This window comes from Xylocopa sonorina, chromosome 14, assembly GCF_050948175.1.
Source record: "Xylocopa sonorina isolate GNS202 chromosome 14, iyXylSono1_principal, whole genome shotgun sequence".
NCBI classification, from domain to species: Eukaryota; Metazoa; Arthropoda; class Insecta; order Hymenoptera; family Apidae; genus Xylocopa; species Xylocopa sonorina.
This window is the reverse complement of record NC_135206.1, coordinates 3,700,612-3,722,804: the sequence shown is the minus strand read 5'-3', so window position 1 is coordinate 3,722,804 and position 22,193 is coordinate 3,700,612. Positions and strand designations below refer to the sequence as shown.

The window sequence follows — 22,193 nt, the reverse complement described above, 5'->3', positions numbered from 1 at the left end:
TCTTCTTATCGTATAAATGCAATATACGTCTCTTATTCACCAAAAACATTGCAAGATCATTCGATAAAAATTAAAACAGAAAGAAGAACTCCTGTAAGAGCAGTGCTATCGCAGGGGTAGTTTTATATACTTTCAATTCACTAATCATCCACTAAAAAAATTATTACAGTCTCTTATTATCGTACAAAAGCAATATACGTCTCTTCTTCACTAAAAACATTGCAAGATCAGGCGATAAAAACGAAAACAGAAGAACCAAACGGAGGGGGTTGGTTTATCAGGCGCGTGAGAACGAGTCTCGCGACAATTTTTCCTATTATCTGAAAACTTAATCAGCAGAGCGTTGCAGAGTTCCGTTTGCAACGCGGCATTATTTTTTCTCTCTGATGATTTCCTAATTCCAGATGCTACGGTAGCAATATTTCATTCTCATTAAGGATAGGTACTTAGTACAGTGACATTGCGTACATAGATAAGAGAGAGTCTTCGAAATCGTTGGTACCCCGTTTCCGTTCAGTCGAAAACCATCCGGAACGGCTGTCACATGCTCCAGTAAGCTCAATTAATCGCGACCACAGCTTCTTTCCATCGAAAATCGAACGGTAAGATCTCTTCGGCGCGAGAAACTCGTTGAATCGCGATGCTGTTCATTCAGAGATGCGAATTTGCCATTCTTATCGAACGCAGACGGTCGTAATTGTTTTTGCGAACGCTCGATACGTCACTGTGCTGAATACATTCTTCTTCTTTCAAGTCACACGCGAGGATACCAATCGCAGAAATAATTCAAACTGAATGTTTCCTCACCCTTCGAAAAAACGTGCATCGAATTGAACGTTTATCTTTTATGGCGTGCACAGGCTAGATAAAAATATGACTGTAGCTAAGAGCAATGGCACGACGATGGGACCAACCGTGGACGTTTTCAACGAGGACGAGAAGAAGCTTCAGAATCACGCACTGTCTCAGAAAATAGACGACGACGAGGAGGACGAAATTACTTTGGAGGATTTGGCTCCTGATGGCGGATGGGGGTGGATGGTTGCGTTTGCCATGATCGTAGTGTTCGTTAGTGTCCATTTTGAGATAGAATACAATTTCTTCTTTCATCAATCAAAACTTGAACACTATTACAACGTGTAATTAATTTTTTTCGCAGATTACAGCGTTTGGACCATCCACGTCGTTCACAATAATATTTGGCGACTTCCTGGAAGCGACTGGCCAAGCTGGAGTAGCGATGACGCTTTTCAATTCCGTTTTTATGATCTCGTTTTCCACCGCTGGTAAGGAAACTCGTTTATAGCCAAGTAAAATGAAACAATTAATTAGAAATGAGATGAAATATTGTGAGCAATTTTTGAGTGAAAATATGACAGCATATTTAGCGTGTTATTCGCGTGACGAGTCGAAACACACGTTCTGTTTATTTGACGTGGACGTCCTAGGCGCCAGGAAGCGAAAATCGCGTCGTCGCGTACAAATAAGAAGGCAGCGTTGTAATTCACATCGTAATTACTCCGTTCAATGTCGCGTTCGTGTCACAGTAATTTACAATACTGGAAAAACTAACACGTATCCTTTAACAGAGCAGAAAATCGAACAGACAATTAATATATTGTGATTCCCATCGAGCTATCAACTGAAAACATATCCTCGCGTCAACATACGTGTGTCAATATTGAATAATTTTGTGCGTGGAAGTTTTCACGAGTCTGTATTCGTATTCTTGGGTGCATTGATACTGATAACAGTTGATTCGTGATAATAATAGCCCGTCCAGATGAACCACACTGTACCAATCAAGAGAACCAGTTCTCCTTTTATCTCTTTTATCATCGAAGTTCCCTAAAAATTCTCATAAAATCGCGCATACTTTTTTTTTAGCATCGATCTCGTACTGTTTCAGGTTTGATGACCAACAAATTGCTGAAGAAATATTCGATGAGACCAGTGGGACTTTTTGGCGCAGTGATCTTCTCTTTATCGAACGTCTGTCAGGCTTTCGTCACGAACGTCTACGAAATGGCATTCTTAAACTTTCTTCAAGGACTAGGACTTGGTTTGATCGTCACCATTTGCAATACGAACTTCAACGCGTACTTCGTGAAAAGAAGAGCTCCAGTACGTGAATTCCTCTAACGCAACATCCTTCGTTTCTTCATAATTCTTCTTTTTCAGGTGATGTGTGCAGCTCAAGTGATAGTTGGCTTAGGTGGCATCGCGTATCCCATTTGGATCGAGAGGATGATGAAAGTATATGGCTTCAGGGGTGAGTTCGATCGATTTATTAACCAGTTAACTGTGTTCAACGAGTATACTCGTCACAGAGAAGTGTTGGACACAAAACGGTGCCCTCTCAAACAAGGGCTCCACAGTTAGCTGGTTAATTAAATATCTCAGCCCAATTGATGCGAAAGAGAGATTGGCAATGTTAAACAGGCACAGCGTTGATGACAGGCGCGATGGGGTTGAACTGCATCGTTGGAATGACGATGATGCACCCCGTCGAGTGGCACGCGAAGAAACCGGAAGAGGTGCGAGCGCAGAGGGCGCGCGAGAAGGAAGAACGCATGTTTCGTGGCATAGTACTTTCTGATCGTCGTTACAGCGAGGTTTTGAGGGCACCAGCGAAGACCAGGTGGAGCAGTTTGACGAGTTTGAAGGGCGAGAGTGGCAAACAGGTCCCTCTTCTCATCGAGACGTTGAAAGTGAGTTCGAACTGTTCTTCGTTTCGATGCATCGCGATAATCGGTTACCATTTGGATCGCAGTCACCAGCAAAGAGGGTGGCCTCGATCTCAGAGCTCGAAGGCAGGGTCTACAATCGCATGAAGTCTGGATCGATGCGAGAATTGCTGACCAAACGACTGTCCACGTTCTCGTCGTCGAGTCTGATGAATTTAGTGACAGGCATTGGCAGTTTGGGGGACGTGAAGCAGCACCATCCTGAGAGGATCAAGGAGAGAGTGGAGAAAGAGGCGGATGTAATTTCGAGCGAGGAGGATGGCATTGGCAAGGGTCAATTGGAGTGCGTAAATTATGTTTCCTCTGATTTTAGAAACGCTTCTTCTTTTACTCTCCATTGGGAGCAGAGGCTTTGATTAATATCGCGAGATCGTGTTTGAACACTGATAGGCATCGCTATCGTATCTAGGACGCGGTTCGATAAACGTATGCAAGCCTATAAATGTTTTACGCGATGAAAATGGCGTTCGTTTCGACTCAATTAAGAAAGAGTAATCAGCTGATCGATATTTTCGTCGACGCAGAGAACTTTTTCGAGAACTGCTGGAGGTGTCGCTGCTGAAGAACTGGGGCTTTTTAAACATGTGTCTGGGCATCAGTTTCGTTCTGTCCAGCGACTTCACGTTCTCTTCTCTCGTGCCATTGATGATGGTCAACAATGGCTACGCGAAGAGCCAAGCAGCCCTCGCGATTACCATCAGCGCCACTGCAGAGCTGGTGTCCAAGATTCTGCTGACCATTTTCACTCTGGTGGTCAAAATCAAGCCAAAGTATCTGTTCTTCGTCGCCATGATTTGCATGGCGTTCGCGAAAGTTGGTCAGTGACTCGAAACGACGAACCAGAACGAAATCTTCAACGATAATCTCTGTAAATTATTTATTTAATTTACTTTTTTAGGATACTTGATGTACAACGATACGTTGACAGGCACGTTCGTGATGATCGCGGTTATTGGGATGGTTAAATCGTGGCTGTGGGTGCCTCAGCCATTAGTCGTTATCGAAGACATCAGTATTGATAAATACGCTTCAGCGTATGGGATTTATGGCGCTATAAGCGGTATTATCTCTATATTGTTTGGTCCAATCGTCGGTGCGTTAAATACACTGCATTTTAATTACTAATGATTAGCGAATTATTCGATGTTCGAATTTTTTTATTGCTACAGAATGATATTTAGGACACTCGCTAATTTCTAGAGACTTCTTCCATTGAATTGTCAAGGAGAAGCGTGCATTGAACGTTTTAAAATGGCGACAGGCGGCTGAAAGGGAATCTTGATATGTAAATGATCTCTTTTTAGGGTTCTTGAAGGACTGGACCAATAGTTTCGTGGTCTGCCAGCTTGCCCTTTTACTAATGAACGTCCTGTTCGTTATTCCATGGGCAATACAGTTCCTTTCAGTAGATTTACTAAAGAGGAGGAAGGAACGGGCGGATAAAATTGCTGCCCAAACTTCCGGTTCCCTTTCTGCGGATTGACACAAAAGGAGAGAGAGAGAGAGAGAGAAAGACCTTGTGCTTCGCGCACGTATTCGAATTTACTCGAGGGCAGAGATTTTTCTCTAAGAAAACTCGAATTAATACAATTTCTACGGAACGAGGAACAGTGTACCTGGCGAATGTGCACCAATTCATTTGTCTCTTCTCTTTTTTTACACACACGTCGAGTTAATTGTCGCGATTCACGTTTTTACGTTGTACATAGATTGAACGTTGTAAATGGAATTTGAAATAAATATTTTTTATTCGAATCGCTCGCCAGAGGATCCTGTTTGCAGCTGCTGTGAGTCAGATTGGGAAATGAGAAGAGAAGGAAAGTAGTTTGTAGCGTCTTGATAAGAATATTCTATTGCTTAGAAATTATCAGAGTCGTCTGGCTTTCGTTGTTTTCATTGCTAATTGATAATTCGATGAGAATTTTGTTCAGACTGTAGCCTTCTCGCGGCTCTTGTTTCGTGGCTCGATTTTTATTCGAAACCCGTCCACCCTCTTCAGAATGATATCAACCTTCAACCAGAAGTCCTTTTCCGTCAGATCCGACAGGATTCTGTAGTTTCTCAGGACCGTCGACAATAGGACCTTCAACTTTAGCATCGCGTACTTCCTTCCCACGCAGGATCTACAAAAAGTGTGCGATTTAGTCGCATCGAGCTTGAAAAAAAGAACTATGCTTCTGTAAATTATTTTATTTTTTTGCAATACGAATATCTCAAGTTTTAGACAACAAAGTTGTTAATTTACGATGGTTAATTATTTTTTAAACTCACCTAGGCCCAGCACTGAATGGAATGAAAGAATAATAATGTCTGTTCTGTGATTTCTCTGGCAGAAAATTGTCAGGATCGAACTTCAACGCGTTCGGATAGAATTCCTCCAATCGATGAATTAAAAATGGTAGAATTATAGCAGTGGCACCTTTTGGCAGCACGTAATTTCCTGTCACTGCGTCAAAAATAATTATTCAGCATCCTACGAGTTTCTAAGTCAAATAAAAATTATAAAATCGAAATATACCCAATTGCACGTCTTCGTTCAGCGTCCTGGCGATCAATGGGACTGGTGGGAACATTCTGAGAGTCTCGAGGATCACTCTTTCGAGGTACTTCATTCGCAAAGTGTCCTCAAAGGTGCAGACCCTGTTCGTTCCTTCGAAAATCTCGTCCAACTCCTCGTGGACTCGATTCTGTAAAATGGCAAGCTTGAAAATCGATACCAGAATCGAGCAACTTCCGATCAGTCGCGTAAACAGCTGATGATTGCATATTTTTCTCTCGAGAATGGGAAACGCAGAGAATGGAAAAGCGTTGTTCAAGAAAATGTGCGCGATCTGTCACACCACTGGCAAAGATGGCAAACACAGAATCGGTCCAAATCTCTTTGGGATATTTGGCAGAACTTGTGGCAGTACGTAAACGACAATATCCCCCTCCATTTGCGTCCAAAAAATAGTCTGCCATTAAATGAATACCTCAGTTTCTTCAATTTTCATTTAACACTAATAGGTTACACGTATAACCAAACAAAAACCATTTTCGATTCGTATTCTAAACTAAATCACTGTCATTTTGTAAGTACAATCAAAGACAAGTAACATTTATTCACGTTACGTTATTTGATTCGATCTTTCACCTCTTCACGCGCGATTTAACCTAAACGAGAGTCTCGTGGCTTCTTCAGCCGCAGTTGGATTCAATTATACGGAGCAGATGCGAAAAAAGGGCGTCGTTTGGGACGAGAAGACTCTGAACGAGTACTTGGAGTACCCCAAACAATTTATCCCTGGGACCAGAATGATGTTCAATGGCATTAAAAAAGCGGAGGAGCGCAGAGACATAATCGCTTACTTGGCGACGTTGAAGTGAAACTTGTCGAACGACGCGTCCTTAGAGCTCGTTCAGATCGAGAGAAACGAGTGTACGCACTGAACGAAATAAAATAGAAATAAACTAAACGATCGCGCGTGTGTTTACGTGTCTTATCGCTCACCTGGACGTCTTGGTGGATCCCAAGCAGACACAGGACGAAGCTCGAGGCTGCGGCAGTTGTGTCGTGTCCCTTGAACAGAGAACATCGTCGCATCTCGCGTAAGTACCACGGATTTTCCACGATTTCCACGTCGATTCTTTAATTACCTCGAACATTATCGTGTCCACTTCCTCTCTGACCTCCTCTTCAGTCAACAGCGTTCCGTTTCGCGACATCTCGATCATCAGATCCAAGAAGGCGAGCCTCTTCTTCTCGCCAACGTCGTTCTCGTCGATCTCGTCCAAATCGTCGTTGATGTAGTGCATCCTCGTTGGTTCTTCTTTCTCGTTCTTTGGCAGATCCTTCACTGGCGTTATTTGATCCTTCGATTTGTCCTCGTCCTCGTTTGTCGAACGATACTTCTGATAATATTCTTCTTTCTTCTTCTTGATCACTGTCCAAGATAATTTGTGGATCGTTTCGAGAAGCTTAGCTTGTCGTTTGTAGTTCTTCGTGCAGTTGAAGATAATGTTGCTTCGAAGTTGCATGTTGAAGTGTCGTCGATGGATTATGTCGCACATGCTGTGTTCAATGGCAAGAAATATTTAGTGACAGCTCATTGAAATAGTAAAAAGACACTGTTTAATTTCGTTTCACAAAATAGAGAAAGAAAATCTGTAGAAAAGAATTGAAGTGAATAGATTTAATTATAATTACTCCATAACTGCAGTGGCGTATTCGTAGCCATTATTGCACTTTTCAGTCGCTCGCATGCCCATCGCAGTGTCCAACAAAATGTCCACAGTGACTCCAGACATGTAATCGTGACAATCGAATTCTTTGCCAACTTTCTCGCGAAGTCTTATCACCAGATCTCTGCTATTCTGATAAAAGAATGGAACGAACGTTTTTAATATACTCTGATGGAACGTGGGCGCAATGATCTTCCTGTGCTGTCGCCATTTCTCACCACTGCTGATTAACAAACCGTTTCCAAGCCACGGTTTGAAGTAACTGCAAAAGAAGAACAGAAAATTAGCTTCTTCTTTTTAGCATCGAATTGTAGTGTCGTACTCGTAGTCTGCAGATTTTTCGATGTTCACTGTGCTCTTCAGGATCAGTTCGACGTCGCGTGGGTGGTACAGGAAGACGTACAATTTGTTTAGAATGAACGCTTTGACCACAGGTCCGTAGATGTTGTATTGAAGCCCCTTTTCCATGATGTTGTTTGGTTGCAAGCCAATGAAAAATAGCACGTGTCCTAGAAGAGGAAGTTTTCTTGGTCCTGAAACGAAGAATGGACAAATCTTTGCATTAAAATTAAAATTTCTCGTGTCTCAAGACTTGCATACCTGGTAGTTTATTTCCAAATCGAACGATGCGCTGATTCTCCACGTAAAGATGCATCGCGAGAAGAATTGCAGCCACGATTAACGAATAGAAAGTGAGCGTCTGAAAATGCGACGCAATCATCTCGACTTCTACCATTTTTCCTCGCACACTGCTTGGAAAAGTGTCGTTCTATTTCACTTTCGTAGAGTCACTGCGAACGATCGAGCGTTGTACTTTGAAGTGGCGACTGATTTGCATGGGATTCGAGGGAAATGTAATTATCGAACGGTATAACTCACAGATTAACGCTGACTAAATTGTACGACCGCTTTTATAGCCCACTCGCGCGCGTTTTAATGTACGTAAAACATTCCGCTGTTAACGAATATCCTACAGGCATATTATACGGTGACCTTAACTTTTTACCGCGCGTTTTCTTTCATAAATGATTATCCGGTCGAAAATATATATGCAAAAAGGGCCTCAGCTAACGACTGATCGTCTATTTTTACTTTTCACCCTCGAAAGTCGTAGAACGATGGAGCTAGATTTCTCTATGCGTTAATATTAATGCCAGAGGCTTACATTATAGATCATTATAGATTGATTATTCTAATTTAATCTGCCTCTTTAAATACACTTTGAATATCGAAAGTTTTATAATATTTCCAGTCGAGCATTTCTCTAGCCTTTTTTGCTTGTCACTTATTACAGCTGAAATGATCGAAAGTAATAATAATCGTATTTAACAGCGTTAATTATTAATAATCGAGACTCCATCGCACAGTGAATGTCCTGCAAGTGAAATTAAACAATTGCTCAATCATTCTTCGCTATCGAAGCTTTTATTAATTGCTCGAGGGACTGAGGGGCGGTTGCAACGATCAGGAAGTGACGTAGCGACCTGTTTCACCCCCAGCGCGAAGCGTGCCCGGAAATCGACCCTCGAGGATACGACAGAACGAAAGAGAGGCAAGAAAAATACAGAGAACGACCAGGGACAGGCAGACTGAGAGGGAGAAAGGACTTTCCCTCGCCAGGTTCGACTGAGCGCGACCAATTTCACGAAATTACGAAATTATCGACGGACCACCCTTTATTGCCACGATGCAGACTTCCTGGCGATTATTCACGGTCGACTGGAACGCATCGAACTCGAGCTTTTCGAGTTTCTTCGTTCTCTGCTCGCCTCTTACAATTTTTAATCGACAGTTAACATTTTTCATGAACAGATCGCGAAGGATTTGGCTCAATATTTCGTCGATGACGATAATTTGAATGCGATCGAAATTCAGACGAAGTCGTCACGAGTCTACGAGCAGAGAATATTTAATAACGCAAACGTGTAACTAAAGTTCTCTTTAAAATAGATCAACGTGCCCTGTGGAAGGAATATAATTAATCAACGATGGTAACGAATGCGAAAATTTCCTGTTGAGTTGTCCGGAAATAAACACGTGTAGACGTTCGTTTGAATTTTTGGGGGAAAGCAGCCGGTCAACGGTGCCATTTATTCGAAAACGAGGATATATTATTCAGCAAGGAAGTGAATTCGCTGCATTCTCAGCCAAAATTCTGACAGTCATTTAAATTGTCATTGTCATTCCTTGCTGAACTAATAAGAAGCGCGAGACGCTGGCTATTTATTTCGTTCGTTGGACGAAATTAATTAACGCTCGCGCGGTGGTTGAACTTCGACGCGATGATGAGTTGGAGGATGAAAGTCAGTACTCGAATCGTTCATCGATTCGTCGTCAGATTTCGAGTGCAAGGTTTGCATTCAACGAACAAGGATCGAGTCGTATAAATAATAAAATGTATTTTAAATATTTCGTAAAAACTGTTACAGAAGATACAAGTAGAATGCTTATCGTAGATGTGATTAAGGCACTTGTATTTACAGAGTTCTACTCATCGTGTCGCGCAACCTGGAATAATTTAAGACCTTTGTGCGACAGTCTCCATTTATACAATCGAACGCTCCAGCGCGTTTTACAATTTAAGCTCGCGTTTCATTAAGTTAATCAAAATTGATCAAGTACTTTAGGCTGAATCTATGTTTCTCGTCCTAACGAAAGAGGCGTTAATAAAATATATATATATTTATATAATAGTATACAATAAAAAACTCGATGACGTCTGCTTAGTGGATTACGAAAACAGTTTCCACTCGTGTAATAAAATATTCTTTCACGCAGTGGCGATTATTTCGAGAAAAGTTTCTCTGCGCTTCACACACACACACGCTCTCGAATCTCTGCAAAACATTCTTGCAAACCCACTGCAATTAAACGACGCGTGTAATAATCATTCAGACGATGGTAAAAAAGTTGAGAGTAGAATTTATAACAATATCATACAGTTTTGATTTTCTTTTCTTTTCTTAAGTAACTCGTTTCCTGTGTACGTACTCTTAATACTGAACGATCGAGAACCGGAAAAGCTCGCTTAAGTTCACGTTCCTCCTGATAACGACGCGTACTGACCCTTAAAAGTAGTTAATTAAATAATATCGCGGGGGGATTAACAGTTTCCATTCCTTGGCACGCGTGATTACCATTTCACTTTCGCGAAGCGTATCCATATCTTAGCTGCTAGTCGCGTGATGGACGACGTCCCGCATGGACGCGCAAAAATGGCGGCTACGTTCGTTTAAATGTACATTAAAAAATGTAGAGTAGAAAAAATACTTTCGTCGACCAGTCGCGATCGATGTTGGTCTTACTTTTAAGGCACACTCGTATCTACAGAACCTCGTCGATTTTGTTCTCCTGCACCTAATTTTTTCTTTATATTGCCTCTAAATCTAAACGATAAACTCGCGAGATACTAACATACGAACGATTAAACGTTATTCATCCTGGACGTGCGATTGTATATCACTTTGCGTAGATTTATTGCTCGATCAACGTCGCTAGAGTCAACTTCAACGGGAATACCGATTTTTCGACGCGCACGTGTGAACGCCTCTTAATTCTAAGTCGCAGTATCTTTTGAACGCCACCTTTCGCCAGCTCTGAAAATTAACGCGCATCGTTTCGATTGGTTTTCAAGGTATTTACAAATTTGTTTGGTCGTAGATGCCTTGAAACTCGCTCGATCGCGATCAACAAGATGGATTCCCTTTAAACGAGGAACTTTTGCGTACTTCCGTGAAATTTTTCTGTTCCTTTCGAATCGAATTAACGTGTTATCATTTTTTTTTTTTTCAGACGATCCTTCAATTAACGCGAGTATACGCTTGACAACGAGCGGATGAGTGGCAGCTGCGCAGTGCAAAATCGATTTTCGTACGTGTCGTCGAAGAGGAAGAAGAAGAGACGACACGGAAAGACATCGTAGGCAGTGCTGTCTTCGAGGAAGTACTTTCGTGCGGTAAGTACGAACTGGCGCCAAGTACTCGACTTTGATTTTTCTTCTCGAACCAGGTCTTCGTTCCGTGAGATCAGTCCAATTAGTCGCGCGTACAAGTTTAGACACTTCCAACCTGCGAAAATGAACAGAGAAATTAATAAAACTTATTATAACAAATATTCTGAACTCTTACACGTTAATAAAATTTCTTTCTTCTTTTAAAAATACACACATGTGAAGAATAATTATTTTTATGTTCTCAGATCGATTTTATTTGCTGGAGAGAAAAGAAGAAATGGAAAGCTATGGATTCAGAGACTATGCGACTGGATTCATCATTCGAGTTAATAAAATTTCTTTCCAAATATAATAAAGAATAATTATTTTTGTTATATTTTTGTGTTTTCAGATTGATTTTATTTGCTGCAGAGAAAAGAAGAAATGGAAAGCTATGGATTCAGAGACTATGCGACTGGATTTATCATTCGAGTTACTATAATTGCTTTTTTATTTTAAAAATACGTGTAGATAAAGAATGATTATTTTTGTTGCGTTTTTATGTTCTCAGATCGATTTTACTTGGTGCAGAGGAAAGAAGAAATGGAAAGATGATTAGCTATGGATTCAGAAGCTACGCGACTGGATTTATCACTCGAGCAGGGGACCGTTATTCCCTTGGAACCCCTGAAATCCATCCGTGTCGTGATTTATTTCAGAAAACAGTTTCCATATTCTTGGAGGGGAACGAAGGGTGACACGTATGACCCTAGGACAAGGTCCCACAGCTGGCCATTGTACTTAGGATCCTTATTTACCTGGATCAGTACGAATTGAACACGGAATCCTCGCGGACACCCTGCTACGTGCATCCCCAAAGGATCGTGGGAAAGGTACACGCATCCGGAGTGAGTTCTCAGCATTTTGTCACTGAGAAGAAAAATCTGAGAGCGTACTTCCTTCTTCCTTGTCGCAAATTTGGTACATCGAACACGTTTTCGAATTATTCTATGGTCTTTGAGTTTGCTCGCAAGATTAGCAAGGTTGGGATACTTTTTTCTTCCTTCTGTGCACATCAGCACGACTCTCAGTCCTTTAAAAAAATTCTCGAACGAAATAAATTTGCTCGCAAGCTTGAAGAACTTTTTTATGGAAGTTGGAATACTTTTTCTTCCTTCTGTGCACGCCAATATGAGTTTCATTCGTCTAAAAAAATTCTTGAACGTTCTTGAGCGTCCACAAATTTTCTTGAAAGCTTAGAAAATTTTTTTATAGGTGTTGGGATATTTTTTCTTCCTTCTGTGCATGCCAGAATGATTCTCATTGCTCTAAAAAAATTCTTGAACGTTCTTGAGTGTCCACAAATTTCCTTGCAAGCTTAGAAAATTTTTTTTCTAAGAGTATGGATATTCTTTCTTCTCATTCGTCAAAGAGAATTCTTTTACGTTCTCGAGCGTCCACAAATTTGCGAAAAAACTCAGATCTCGTTCGCGGAAAAGGTTTAATCATCGCGCAGCGTAATCGGCTACGAACCGACGCCGATACGCGCCGTCGCATTGTCATGCTGGTAATGTTCGTTGATAAGATAGTCGGCATGCGGGTTACCAGCATGACAGACCTTTAAAACTCTTTTGTTCCTCGCGAAGCAAGAGTCGAAGGAGAAGGAAAAACAGCAGGCGGCTGTTGGAAGCCCTCGTTCACGAGTTTTACGACGCAGTTCCATCTTTCGAAGGGTGGAAACGCGAGCGTCGTTAAAAACGAACAAAGCCCTCGAAATTTTCACAAAATTTCCATCCACCATTTCTCTTAAACCTTCCAAATCATTTCTCTCTCACTAAAAAAATTTATTTATTAATAAACAACGCTGGAGAAATTGGACTTTGTCAATTGAAGACATTTGCTTGGGCAATAAATAGAAGAGTCGCTGCCTTTTGGCCTTCCACCGCTTTAATCGAGATTATTCTTCACCAGGGATACCCGGAAGCCGTTCGACGCGGTTTCTTTTTCTCTTTACGAACTAATGATCGCGCGTCCGCGTGCGAGCGAGCGAAATTTCTCGCGGCTCGAGTAAAAGTACGCTTGGTAACGTCTCGACCCCTCGGTTAATCGCGCGGATTTTTCATGCGGACGCGTGACACAGAACGCTCGATTACCTTGGCTGGTAAAATGATAGGTACAAATGCGACTTTTACGAACGGACGCGAGCGGATATTACCGGTGGAAAGTGTAACGAAATCGCGACAGTATGTTAATCTCTGGCCAGCGGGGAGAAATACGCACGATTAAATTTCACCGTTGGACAATAATCATGTTAATTTGTTCCTGGCGTGCTTAATGCGTTCGCGTTTTAATAATTTCGCAAGCTCGCGACCCGTTGAATAATGCGATTCTTGGTGGAGCGTCCTGCATCAGCTGTTTGGGGGATTTTTTCGCATCGACGTCGAGACTTTTGAAGAGAAGAGGGTCGAATGGTTGTTCTATGTTAAAAAGAAAGCATGGAAGCTGTCTCAGAACGTTTTCAAAAGCAAAGAGATTCTCTAAAGAAGACAAAACTTAGTTCTTGTTCTTTTGAAGTGGTGAGAAAAATAGAAGACGCAACTTCGTTTAAAGTGATAAGAAGAACAGAAGCCACCAATTAGTGCCCATTTGACATAGACAACCCAATTCCTCCACCAAAGCAGACAAGAATCGACCAGAGAAAGAAACGACTAACCGAAAAGAGAGCCGATTCGCCTTCTCGTCGCGGTTAAACTGGGCGATAGCATCGCTCGCGGTAGCCGAGGAAGGAATTTATTAAATTAATTCGCCGCGGCGACGCATCTCGTAAATTTCATAGATGACCTCACTTTATAATTGTCGTGAATTACTTGGGGGCCACGGAGAGCTCTCGCGTGAGACTCCTCGGCTGCGTCCTCAGCTTTCGTCGACCGCCGCGGTGTCTTGGAGAGTTTCTCGTGAACTGGGCCTCCGTGTCAAAGATCGTGCATACAAAAACGACGCGACGAGGAGGACGAAAAAGGACGTGGCGGGAGGGCCTGAGCGGCGAGGTGGACCGCTTATTACCAGAAGCGGAACATTATTTTAATTCGTATGATTGACGCGAGCAATTCGTTTTCAGGCCACGGTAATTGAGCGGCACTGGTCAGGGGCTGCTTTCGTAAGGACCGCGAGGAACGCAAACACGTTAATGGCTGCTCTGGAAAAAAGAAAACAGCGAAAACCACCGCCTTATCGAGTCTGATCCGCTCGACGGGGTGCAGCGGAATTAAATCGCGAATTACGTGAAAGTTCAAATTGTCGGTTATTGTGCTTGGCTCACTGGCAGTTATCGAGACAAAAAATTGATGCGCGGATACGTACACATATTTTACGTGATACATCGAGAAGATTGCTGGGCTGTCTCGCGACTGTTTTCAAACGAAAGCAGCGGGCAAAAATTTATTTAAGAACGTTCGTTGCTGGACATATGGCAGTCGATCGACTGGAGCTTCTTAATCGCGGGCCATTACCCATATGCCATTGAAACTCGAGTGTCTTGCCGTCTAATCGAGTACAAACGTAATTATCGCCTGTTAATAAAATCGATCCAGAGTAATACGTTAAACAGCGCGCGGTTTTTCGAACGTTTCATCGTCAAGAGTCACGCGAGGATTCTCGAACTTTTCAATGTTTTATCGAGCTGAATACAAACGAAGAACGAGGGATCGCTAATTGATATGCGATTCGCGAAATTTGATCAGCGATTTATTATTTAAAACGAAAGCATCGCGACGGTTAGAGAAATTACAGCCTGCGTACCCGCTCGTTTCGAGTGGATTAAAAAAGATAATTACCACGGATGGTAATAAATGTCTTAATGCATATTATACGACTATATAATGAATCATAACCGATTCTCAATTTGATGCCAGATAAACGCGAGCTCGAGCGTGGTAAATATTATTATAACCCCCTCTCTAATTACGAATTACTGGCGAACGAGAGGCACAGAGGCGAAGGTTGGTTACAATTTAGCCTCGAAACGGTTTCCCGTATCCCGCCCTTAACGATCGCTTTCCTGCTGCCCATATGTTAAGAATACGAAAAGCCTCTGTCGCCTTATGGCAGCGTAAGTGCCGATACTCGCACACGCATCGAACGTATCCGACTTCGTTGCTTGGCACGTGGGTTACGAATGTTTCGAAGGAAATCATGACTTCTATTTGTGGCTCGTCGACTGCGCGCCCACCAGACCCGTTTCCTTTTTTCTCCCTCGATTTCTGCACCGCGCCCTCGTCTACTGCGCCACCAAGGGCAAAAATTGCTTCCACGCGACGCTTTTTTAAGCCATCTCCGCTGAATACTTGGAAACGCGTCGTTTCGCGACGATTTTCATCGCTGAAACGTCGAATTGAGAAGGTGGATGGTGTCTGGCTGGGATGTTTGATGTTAGAACGTTCAGAAATTTACCGAGGTGAATAACAGCTCGCCACGAGGATTGAGAAAGGTCTGGTCGAGAGATATTTCGAGGATAACATATGGCAAAACGGTGAGCCACTTCCGTTTGTGCGCCAGCGGCGTTTCGAAACGCGAGACCAGCCTGTGCGAGCCTGCGTGAACTTGAAATTTCTCTGCCACGTGTTCCTTGGAATGCTTGGCTTCCTCAGCGACCTCTGATTCTCGATTCCAAGACCAACTTCGAATTCTATGCAGATTTCTCGAAATTGAAACGAGGAGGAGCGTTTGAGGAAGCTTGCAAGCGATTGTACGCGCTCGAGGAGTGGAATGGCGATGTAACGCGGTGGCAAGTGCCGCGCAAAGTGGTTACAACGCGTAAAAGTTTATTTTCGGGAGCGTCGCCAGCCTGGCACGTGTTCGAGAGGGAACGGCGGACACGAGTTTCCACTTGGCGACGCTTCCTCGGAGTAGTTGTCACGTGCGTTGGCGCCGATCAACAGCACAGGCAGTTTCGAGCCACTTAAAGTGCCCACTTCGACGCGAGCTCTCTTCCTCGAGCCGTGAACATTTTACACGCCATTGTCGGCCATCCGGTGTGACGCGAGCGAAGCACGTGCAATGTGTCCCTGGTCCTCGATGGTACCCAACTGTTTCTTTATCGATAATTACTTCAAATAGTTTAATCAGTCTTTTGAACTTGAAAGTAACTTTGTTGCTTAACAACCCTCTTAAATTTCGTAAACGTGGACGCACGTGCAATGTGTCTCTGGTCCTCGATGGTACCCAACTGTTTCTTTATCGATAACTACTTTGAATAGTTCGATCAGTCTTTTGAACTTGAAAATAATTTTTTTGCGTAACAACCCCCTTAAATTTCGCGAACATTGCGAACAACAACGCTCGATTGCGATGCATGTGTAATGTGTCCCTGGTCCTCGATGGTACCCACGCGTTTCTCTATTGAAAACTACTTCGAATAGTTCGAGCGTGGCACAGATCAGTTTTTCGAACTCGAAAATAATTTTCTTGCATAACAACCCCCTTAAATTTGCGAATATTGACACTCGATTGCGATGGACGTGCAATGCGACCCTGGTCCTCGATGGTACCCACGTGTTTCTCTATTGAAAACTACTTCGAATAGTTCGAGCGTGGCACAGATCAGTTTTTCGAACTCGAAAGTAATTTTTCTGCATAACAACCCCCTTAAATTTCGCGAACGTTGACGCTCCATCGCGACATGTTCCTAATCCTCGATGGTACCCACGCGTTTTCTTATCAATAACTACTTCAAACACTTATTGACCTCAAAAATAATTATTCTGCACAACAACAACCCCCTCAAGTACGAACCTTTTTCCATTACACATGCGTGAGACGTTGAGCGTGTTGTTGATGCACCATTCTGCCTTGTTCCTGTTCCCACCAGCTGACAACGTCCATGAATTCACCAGACTCAGTGATCTCCTGTTTGTAATATAGCGCTCCAGAGAAGGTTTCAGGACTCGCAGCGTAAACGGTGGCTGCACCCTCCTCGCTGTCGCCACCTCCACTGTAAGGCGATAGAATCTGCGGCTCCAAATTCTCCTCGTTCTGTCCATAATACTCTGAGGGTGGCGACGCAACTGAATTAGGGGACAAACGAGAGAAACTCTGCGCGTTCGACAAGGTCCTCGGTTCTAAATTCTCTTCATCCCCTATCGAGGAAGCGTAATAATTGCGAGGCGATGGAGCCGTGGTTCTGTTTGGCGACAATCTGCAATTCGTCAGAAAAAATTGCAATCATTAGTATCCAACACGACACCAATTCGTTCTATCTGCAAATAAGAAAATTACTTGGACGTGGTCTTCAGCTTTCCACCCTCCTCGTCCTCCTCGAGCTGTTCACCCTCGTCGTCCTCGACGAGAACGTCGTCTTCTAAAACAAGCCTTTCACCAGACCCGTTGTGACTCGACGAAACGATGCTGCTGGTTGGAGAAGGCACGCATTGAGTCACGCTGACACTCGAGTCGTATTCAACCCCGTCAGCCTCTGCGAGCAGCCTCTGCAACCCTCTGATGTACTCCACCGCCATTCGCAGCGTCTCCACTTTCGACAGCTTCTTGCCTCTGTCTCCGTAGCCAGCTGCGATGTGGCTTGGAATATGCTGTCTCAGAGTCGCAAAACCATTGTTCACTTGCTTCACGCGGTTCCTCTCGCGAGCGTTCCTCCTCGCGACAGCCACTGGCGGGGGTTGGCCATTTTTCCCGTGCTTCTTCAGCCTCGACGGATCGTACGGTGGTAGAACAGTCGCAGAATTGATGTCAGAATTGTTGTTGTTGTTCTTAGGGACGATCAGATGAGGCTGGTTGCCGATTATGTTGCTCTCGTTGTCTTGCAGCGTCCTCAGCAGCATCAGCTGTTCTTGATCGTTGCCATTTATCTGCACCCTGTTGCAGAACACTGTAACGCCCATCGTAGTCATTTTGACGGGTCTTCTGGGTCTCTGGATCGAGAAGAACGTGTCGAATCTGGGATCGTGGACTGGGATTGAGATGGTCGTTTCTGGAGACTGTTTTCATCAGTTTCAGAGTTGATATACGCGGTCCAGATCGTCGCGATCGTGGAACGTCGTTTACGTCGTGAGAATAGCGAGGCTTATCGACTCTAATGCCTGTCGAGGACGAGTCTAATTGATAGACTTATAAATAAAACGCGGCTACCCTCGAAGATGATCGTAGACGATTGTTCGATTTCACGCTTGAATCTGGGTCGGAAGATTTTCCATCGATCGAGATCGTCGAACTTGCTTGCTTCTTACGTCGAATTTGCACTTTTTGTGCTGTGGATACAGCGACATCGAGGCACTGGGGTTTCATTAACGTGTAAACGAGTCAACGATTGATTAAATATCTCTCCAGCGAACAATAAACATCGAGATTACTTTTAACGATCGTTAGAATTGAACAGGTACGACGATTAGAGCATATCGTGGTTGAAAAATTGGCGAACGTGCAGGTTTCTGTCGTCGACGATCGTCGAAGCAAGCTTCGTCGTAGCTTTCGATAGTCCACGGGTTCTTTTTCTACCAAATGACGAAGCTGATGACCCGAACCAAGATCCAATTGTCTCGTTGTCGGTCAGAACGGCTTAAGTAAAGCATGAGGTCACCGTCTATTCTTCTCTCGCGACGGTCGTCGACTCCTTGGAAATTGTTCCTCGCGATCTCTGCGAGTAGTCGTTGCTCCTCGAAACGGCTCGAAATCGTTCGAGAATCAGCTCGAGCCACTCGAGAATCAGAACCAACGATCTCTGAATCGTGTTATCACAATATCGACTATAGTAATCGCGTGTAGCACCAGTTGAACGACTCGAAACAGAGACTTCAAACAATCATTTCAATGGTTTATCAAGGCACTTGTTCACGTAAGGCACGAATGCTTCTCGCACAGGTTTGATCTTCTTCAGAGGGTCGAACGACGCCTCGTCGACGCGACTCCATCCAGAAACCGTCGACACCCTCGAGATCGCTACCGATCAAGCAGTCGTGGAAGTTCGCGAACGCATCGCCTCGCGGTTCGCTGCATCGCGTTCGAAGTCGACAACGAGCGCGCGTGTTCACCAAACGGAAGACCTCGACGCGTCTAATCGTCGTCTCTGCGCCACGAAGCGACGCGGATGGACGCTCGAAACGGAAGACAGCAAAGGGCTGGAGAGACGAAGACAACTGCCACTCTGGTGGGGGTTTTAAGCACGCGCCGTAGCCGTCTAATCCAACGAGCAGGCAAATTGAACTGTCCTCGAGGTCGTCGTCAGCTCCAGTCCTCTCGATCCGCGTTCTCCAATCGCGCGCGCGACTCTGCACTCGCGATTTCCTCGCGATCTCCTCGTGGTCACTCACTGCAAGCTTCCTCTTCGGGTCACCACGGTATCCAACATCGATCACTGCTGCCTTTTTCCTCTTTTTATTCACGCGTATGCGTCTCGACCCTGATCAGACCTCCGTGCTACGCACCGCATGGCGTCCGCGTTGAGAATGAACGCGGACGTCCGATAGATGGGTTAGGTTTCAGCGTTTTACAGAGCGAGACGGAGGGCTGGTACCGCAGGGTGGCACGCAGAGGGGTTCGAAGGGCAGGGGAGGCTGGTGGGCCCTGCGAGGGACGGAAAGGACAGGATATGACACGACGGAGCGGGATAGAGACGATGCCAGAGGCGGTTGGTGGGGATTTTGAGCACGCGCCGCAGCCCCCTCGTTTCTTCTCCCCCGGAACTGAAAAGGGGACCGTGCGCGCCATATGCTGAGGGGGAAGCGCGTGTGCCAGTTGCGTGCGCCTCGTACGTGTCTATGCCAAGACCCGTATGCACTTATACGAGCGTGTACAAGCGTGTACGAGCGTGTGAGAGCGACGCGAGGCTCGTTTCGAGCGATCCAGCGAGTTGAGCCTTCTTGTTCCTTCGAAATGCGAGTTTCCTTGGGGGTGGTCGACGACCATTTTGCGTTCAGATTGCATTGAAATTCATCGCGTTTGGTAATCGCGAATGAATATTTAAGTCGCGTCCTTGAAGATAGGCGACCCTTCGAGCGTGTCGATAACGCGAAAGGAAGCGCAGAGCAACTGCTTTGTAAACGTGACAAACGATTTCGTGGAAGTTCGCAAAAATTACGAGGCTAATCGCGTATAGTCGAACCGTAATCTGGTTTTTCAGTCGATCGTGGATTATGCGAGGTCCTCCAAGCAGATATTCAAATGCAGACGCGTTTTCAGATCTAAATGGAGGGCAGATTAGCGAAACTGACTGTGCTGAACAGAGTTTCCCTCGCGAAAAAAGATTTCAGACGCGGAGGAAGGATTATTCCGTTGATCCGATTTACTTCATCCCTTTGTGCTGGCAAGTCGGTTGCGTAAAACGAAAACAATTTCCTCGCGCATCTGTCGATCGTCGACGGTTTTACGACGATCGAGAATCAGATCGAAGCGAGAGATCTCTTGAAGAAAGCTTGAAAAACCTTAAATCTCGAGTTATTCTTTCTCAAACGCTTCTACACGTATTGAACAAATTTAGAAAAAAGAAATCGTGCACGTTTTAACTTGAAATCAGTATAATTCTCATCGAAAACAATTTCCTCGCGCATCTGTCGATCGTCCACGATTTTGCAACGATCGAGAATCAGATCGAAGCGAGAGATCTCTTAAAGAAAGCTTGAAAAACCTTAAATCACGAGTTATTCTTTCTCAAACGCTTCTACGATTAAAAAAAAAGAACTTATGTACGTTTCAACTCGAAATCAATTCTATTGAATAGAATTCTTACTCGAGAACGTTGCTCTCTGGTTCGTTTCTAACGTAACGGCGCTTTCTCCTAATTCGAAAGGAGCAGAAGAAAAAAAATTGAAATAAATTCTCTCACAATTCGTCGAAGGGTACGCAGGAGCGAACGGCTCAGAGGGATTTGGCCTAGATCCAGTTTATATTCTGTATACCTAAGCCTGAGAGCGCGACCCAAACCCCACATAATGGGGGGCACGATTCAATTTATAGTGTGAAATATACGGACAACGCGCGATCCCTTTACGGTCCTCTCATTATAATAATAATTTGCGACTGGATTTACCGACAGAATTTATGCGAACTCTCTTCGTGGGCTTGAGAAACGAACCATTGCAACAACCACTCATTTTAATTTAACATTGCACAGTTCATCGACAACATTTCAATACAAATGTCTACGAATCGCAAAATTTCTGGTCTGCAATTAAAAAAAAATGATCGCAATTATCCTCTGACGTTTCATTTTGCAACATTTTGGAAACTTTGAAAGACACTCTCAGCTAGCGTCCTCTTTCAGAGACCCCATCTGCGATCAGAAAACTCTGAGGGTGGCTAAATAGATTCGACGACGAAGATGGTCTACAATTAAATATAAAAAATGCTCGCAACTATTCTCTGACGTTTCATTTCGCAACAAAGTGAATCTTGAGAACCTTGTAAGACACTTTCAGCTAGCGTCCTCTTTCAGAGACCCCATCTGCGATCAGAAAACCCTGAGGGTGGCTAAATAGATTCGACGACGAAAGCAGAGATGTCAGCTCCGCGAATTTATAATAGAAAACACGTAGGAGTCGCTGTGAATGGTCGAGGATCTTTGATCTCGCGCAGGATGGAAACGCCTCGCAGGATTACGAGCTTGAAAATCCTGGAGACTGCCAAAGTAAGGCCAGCATCGTTTTCGTGTGGGCTGCGGGGAATTCTCGCGAGCGTATAAAGTTATCAGGCCTCGAAACGGTCGAATAATCGCATCGATACCAGCGCGGATAATACCGTGGCTCCTAAATATATACGTGGTGTGAACGAGGCCTTAGCCACGATCGGATTCTACGCTGCGTTTGTCTGGATACGTAAATCCGGATGATAATAATTTATTGAAAGACCCCTTTTTACAGGGCCGTCTCTGGCGCCTCTTCTGGGAATCTTTTTCACAGCGCGTCCACGGTGGCAAGAATTAGTCCTCCTCTTCGTTTCAGACGTTCCTTTTCTACTGGATCAACATATTACTGGACTTTACAGCTTTTTGACAGGAGTTTCCTCGGTTGAATCGAACGGTGGCCATTTTTGGGGATTTTTGGGTGGGCTAACACAATAATCAATAATTTAAAGCTCGAAGAGATCGAGAGTGATCGAATTAGTCCCTCGACAACGTTTATTTTCTGCTGAATCGGCATATTATTAAACTTTATTGCTTTTTAACACGAGCTTCCTCGATCGAATCAAACAGTGGCCATTTTTGGAGATCGTTGGACGAACTCACGCAATAATCAATAATTTAAAGCTCGAAGAGATTAAGAATAATCGATTGCAACGACTGATGGTATTCG

At 44.0% G+C, this 22,193-nt stretch overlaps 5 protein-coding genes across 5 annotated transcripts in view; 2 read left to right on the top strand and 3 right to left on the bottom strand.

Annotated features, from left to right (window-relative positions):
• LOC143430438 (monocarboxylate transporter 2-like) overlaps positions 1–22,193 on the bottom strand; it is a 185,869-nt gene that overhangs the window by 7,026 nt on the left and 156,650 nt on the right. The gene's annotated exons all lie outside the window — the stretch shown is intronic.
• On the top strand, positions 852–4,315 carry LOC143430461 (uncharacterized). The gene is made up of 9 exons (XM_076906767.1): positions 852–1,068; positions 1,160–1,286; positions 1,910–2,124; positions 2,182–2,272; positions 2,443–2,711; positions 2,774–3,030; positions 3,272–3,564; positions 3,646–3,840; positions 4,052–4,315. Exons 1-9 carry the CDS (start codon positions 874–876, stop codon positions 4,228–4,230), a joined length of 1,821 nt encoding a protein of 606 aa, XP_076762882.1. The 5' UTR covers positions 852–873; the 3' UTR covers positions 4,231–4,315.
• LOC143430451 (cytochrome P450 4g15-like) lies at positions 4,675–7,689 on the bottom strand. Its single transcript, XM_076906756.1, has 8 exons — positions 7,569–7,689; positions 7,291–7,501; positions 6,934–7,230; positions 6,384–6,798; positions 6,238–6,306; positions 5,266–5,434; positions 5,019–5,193; positions 4,675–4,870 (listed from the first exon to the last, which is right to left on the bottom strand). Exons 1-8 carry the CDS (start codon positions 7,687–7,689, stop codon positions 4,675–4,677), a joined length of 1,653 nt encoding a protein of 550 aa, XP_076762871.1.
• On the top strand, positions 5,529–6,113 carry LOC143430452 (cytochrome c, testis-specific). Its single transcript, XM_076906757.1, has 2 exons — positions 5,529–5,655; positions 5,929–6,113. The coding sequence occupies exons 1-2, from the start codon at positions 5,529–5,531 to the stop codon at positions 6,111–6,113; spliced, it is 312 nt and encodes a 103-aa protein (XP_076762872.1).
• Positions 10,973–17,801, bottom strand: LOC143430499 (uncharacterized). The gene is made up of 3 exons (XM_076906810.1): positions 17,173–17,801; positions 16,686–17,092; positions 10,973–11,027 (listed from the first exon to the last, which is right to left on the bottom strand). The coding sequence occupies exons 1-2, from the start codon at positions 17,799–17,801 to the stop codon at positions 16,699–16,701; spliced, it is 1,023 nt and encodes a 340-aa protein (XP_076762925.1). The 3' UTR covers positions 10,973–11,027; positions 16,686–16,698.

Coding starts and splice junctions, on each gene's coding strand:
- LOC143430461 (XM_076906767.1), top strand. CDS start 874: ATGACTGTAGCTAAGAGCAATGGCACGACGATGGGACCAACCGTGGAC. Junction 3,565..3,645: donor CATGGCGTTCGCGAAAGTTG/GTCAGTGACTCG, acceptor TTACTTTTTTAG/GATACTTGATGTACAACGAT. Junction 3,841..4,051: donor ATTGTTTGGTCCAATCGTCG/GTGCGTTAAATA, acceptor ATCTCTTTTTAG/GGTTCTTGAAGGACTGGACC.
- LOC143430499 (XM_076906810.1), bottom strand. CDS start 17,801: ATGACTACGATGGGCGTTACAGTGTTCTGCAACAGGGTGCAGATAAAT. Junction 17,093..17,172: donor AAGCTGAAGACCACGTCCAA/GTAATTTTCTTA, acceptor GACGAATTGCAG/ATTGTCGCCAAACAGAACCA.
- LOC143430451 (XM_076906756.1), bottom strand. CDS start 7,689: ATGATTGCGTCGCATTTTCAGACGCTCACTTTCTATTCGTTAATCGTG. Junction 7,502..7,568: donor ATTTGGAAATAAACTACCAG/GTATGCAAGTCT, acceptor TCTTCGTTTCAG/GACCAAGAAAACTTCCTCTT. Junction 6,307..6,383: donor TGGACACGATAATGTTCGAG/GTAATTAAAGAA, acceptor TCTCTGTTCAAG/GGACACGACACAACTGCCGC.
- LOC143430452 (XM_076906757.1), top strand. CDS start 5,529: ATGGGAAACGCAGAGAATGGAAAAGCGTTGTTCAAGAAAATGTGCGCG. Junction 5,656..5,928: donor ATTTGGCAGAACTTGTGGCA/GTACGTAAACGA, acceptor TGGCTTCTTCAG/CCGCAGTTGGATTCAATTAT.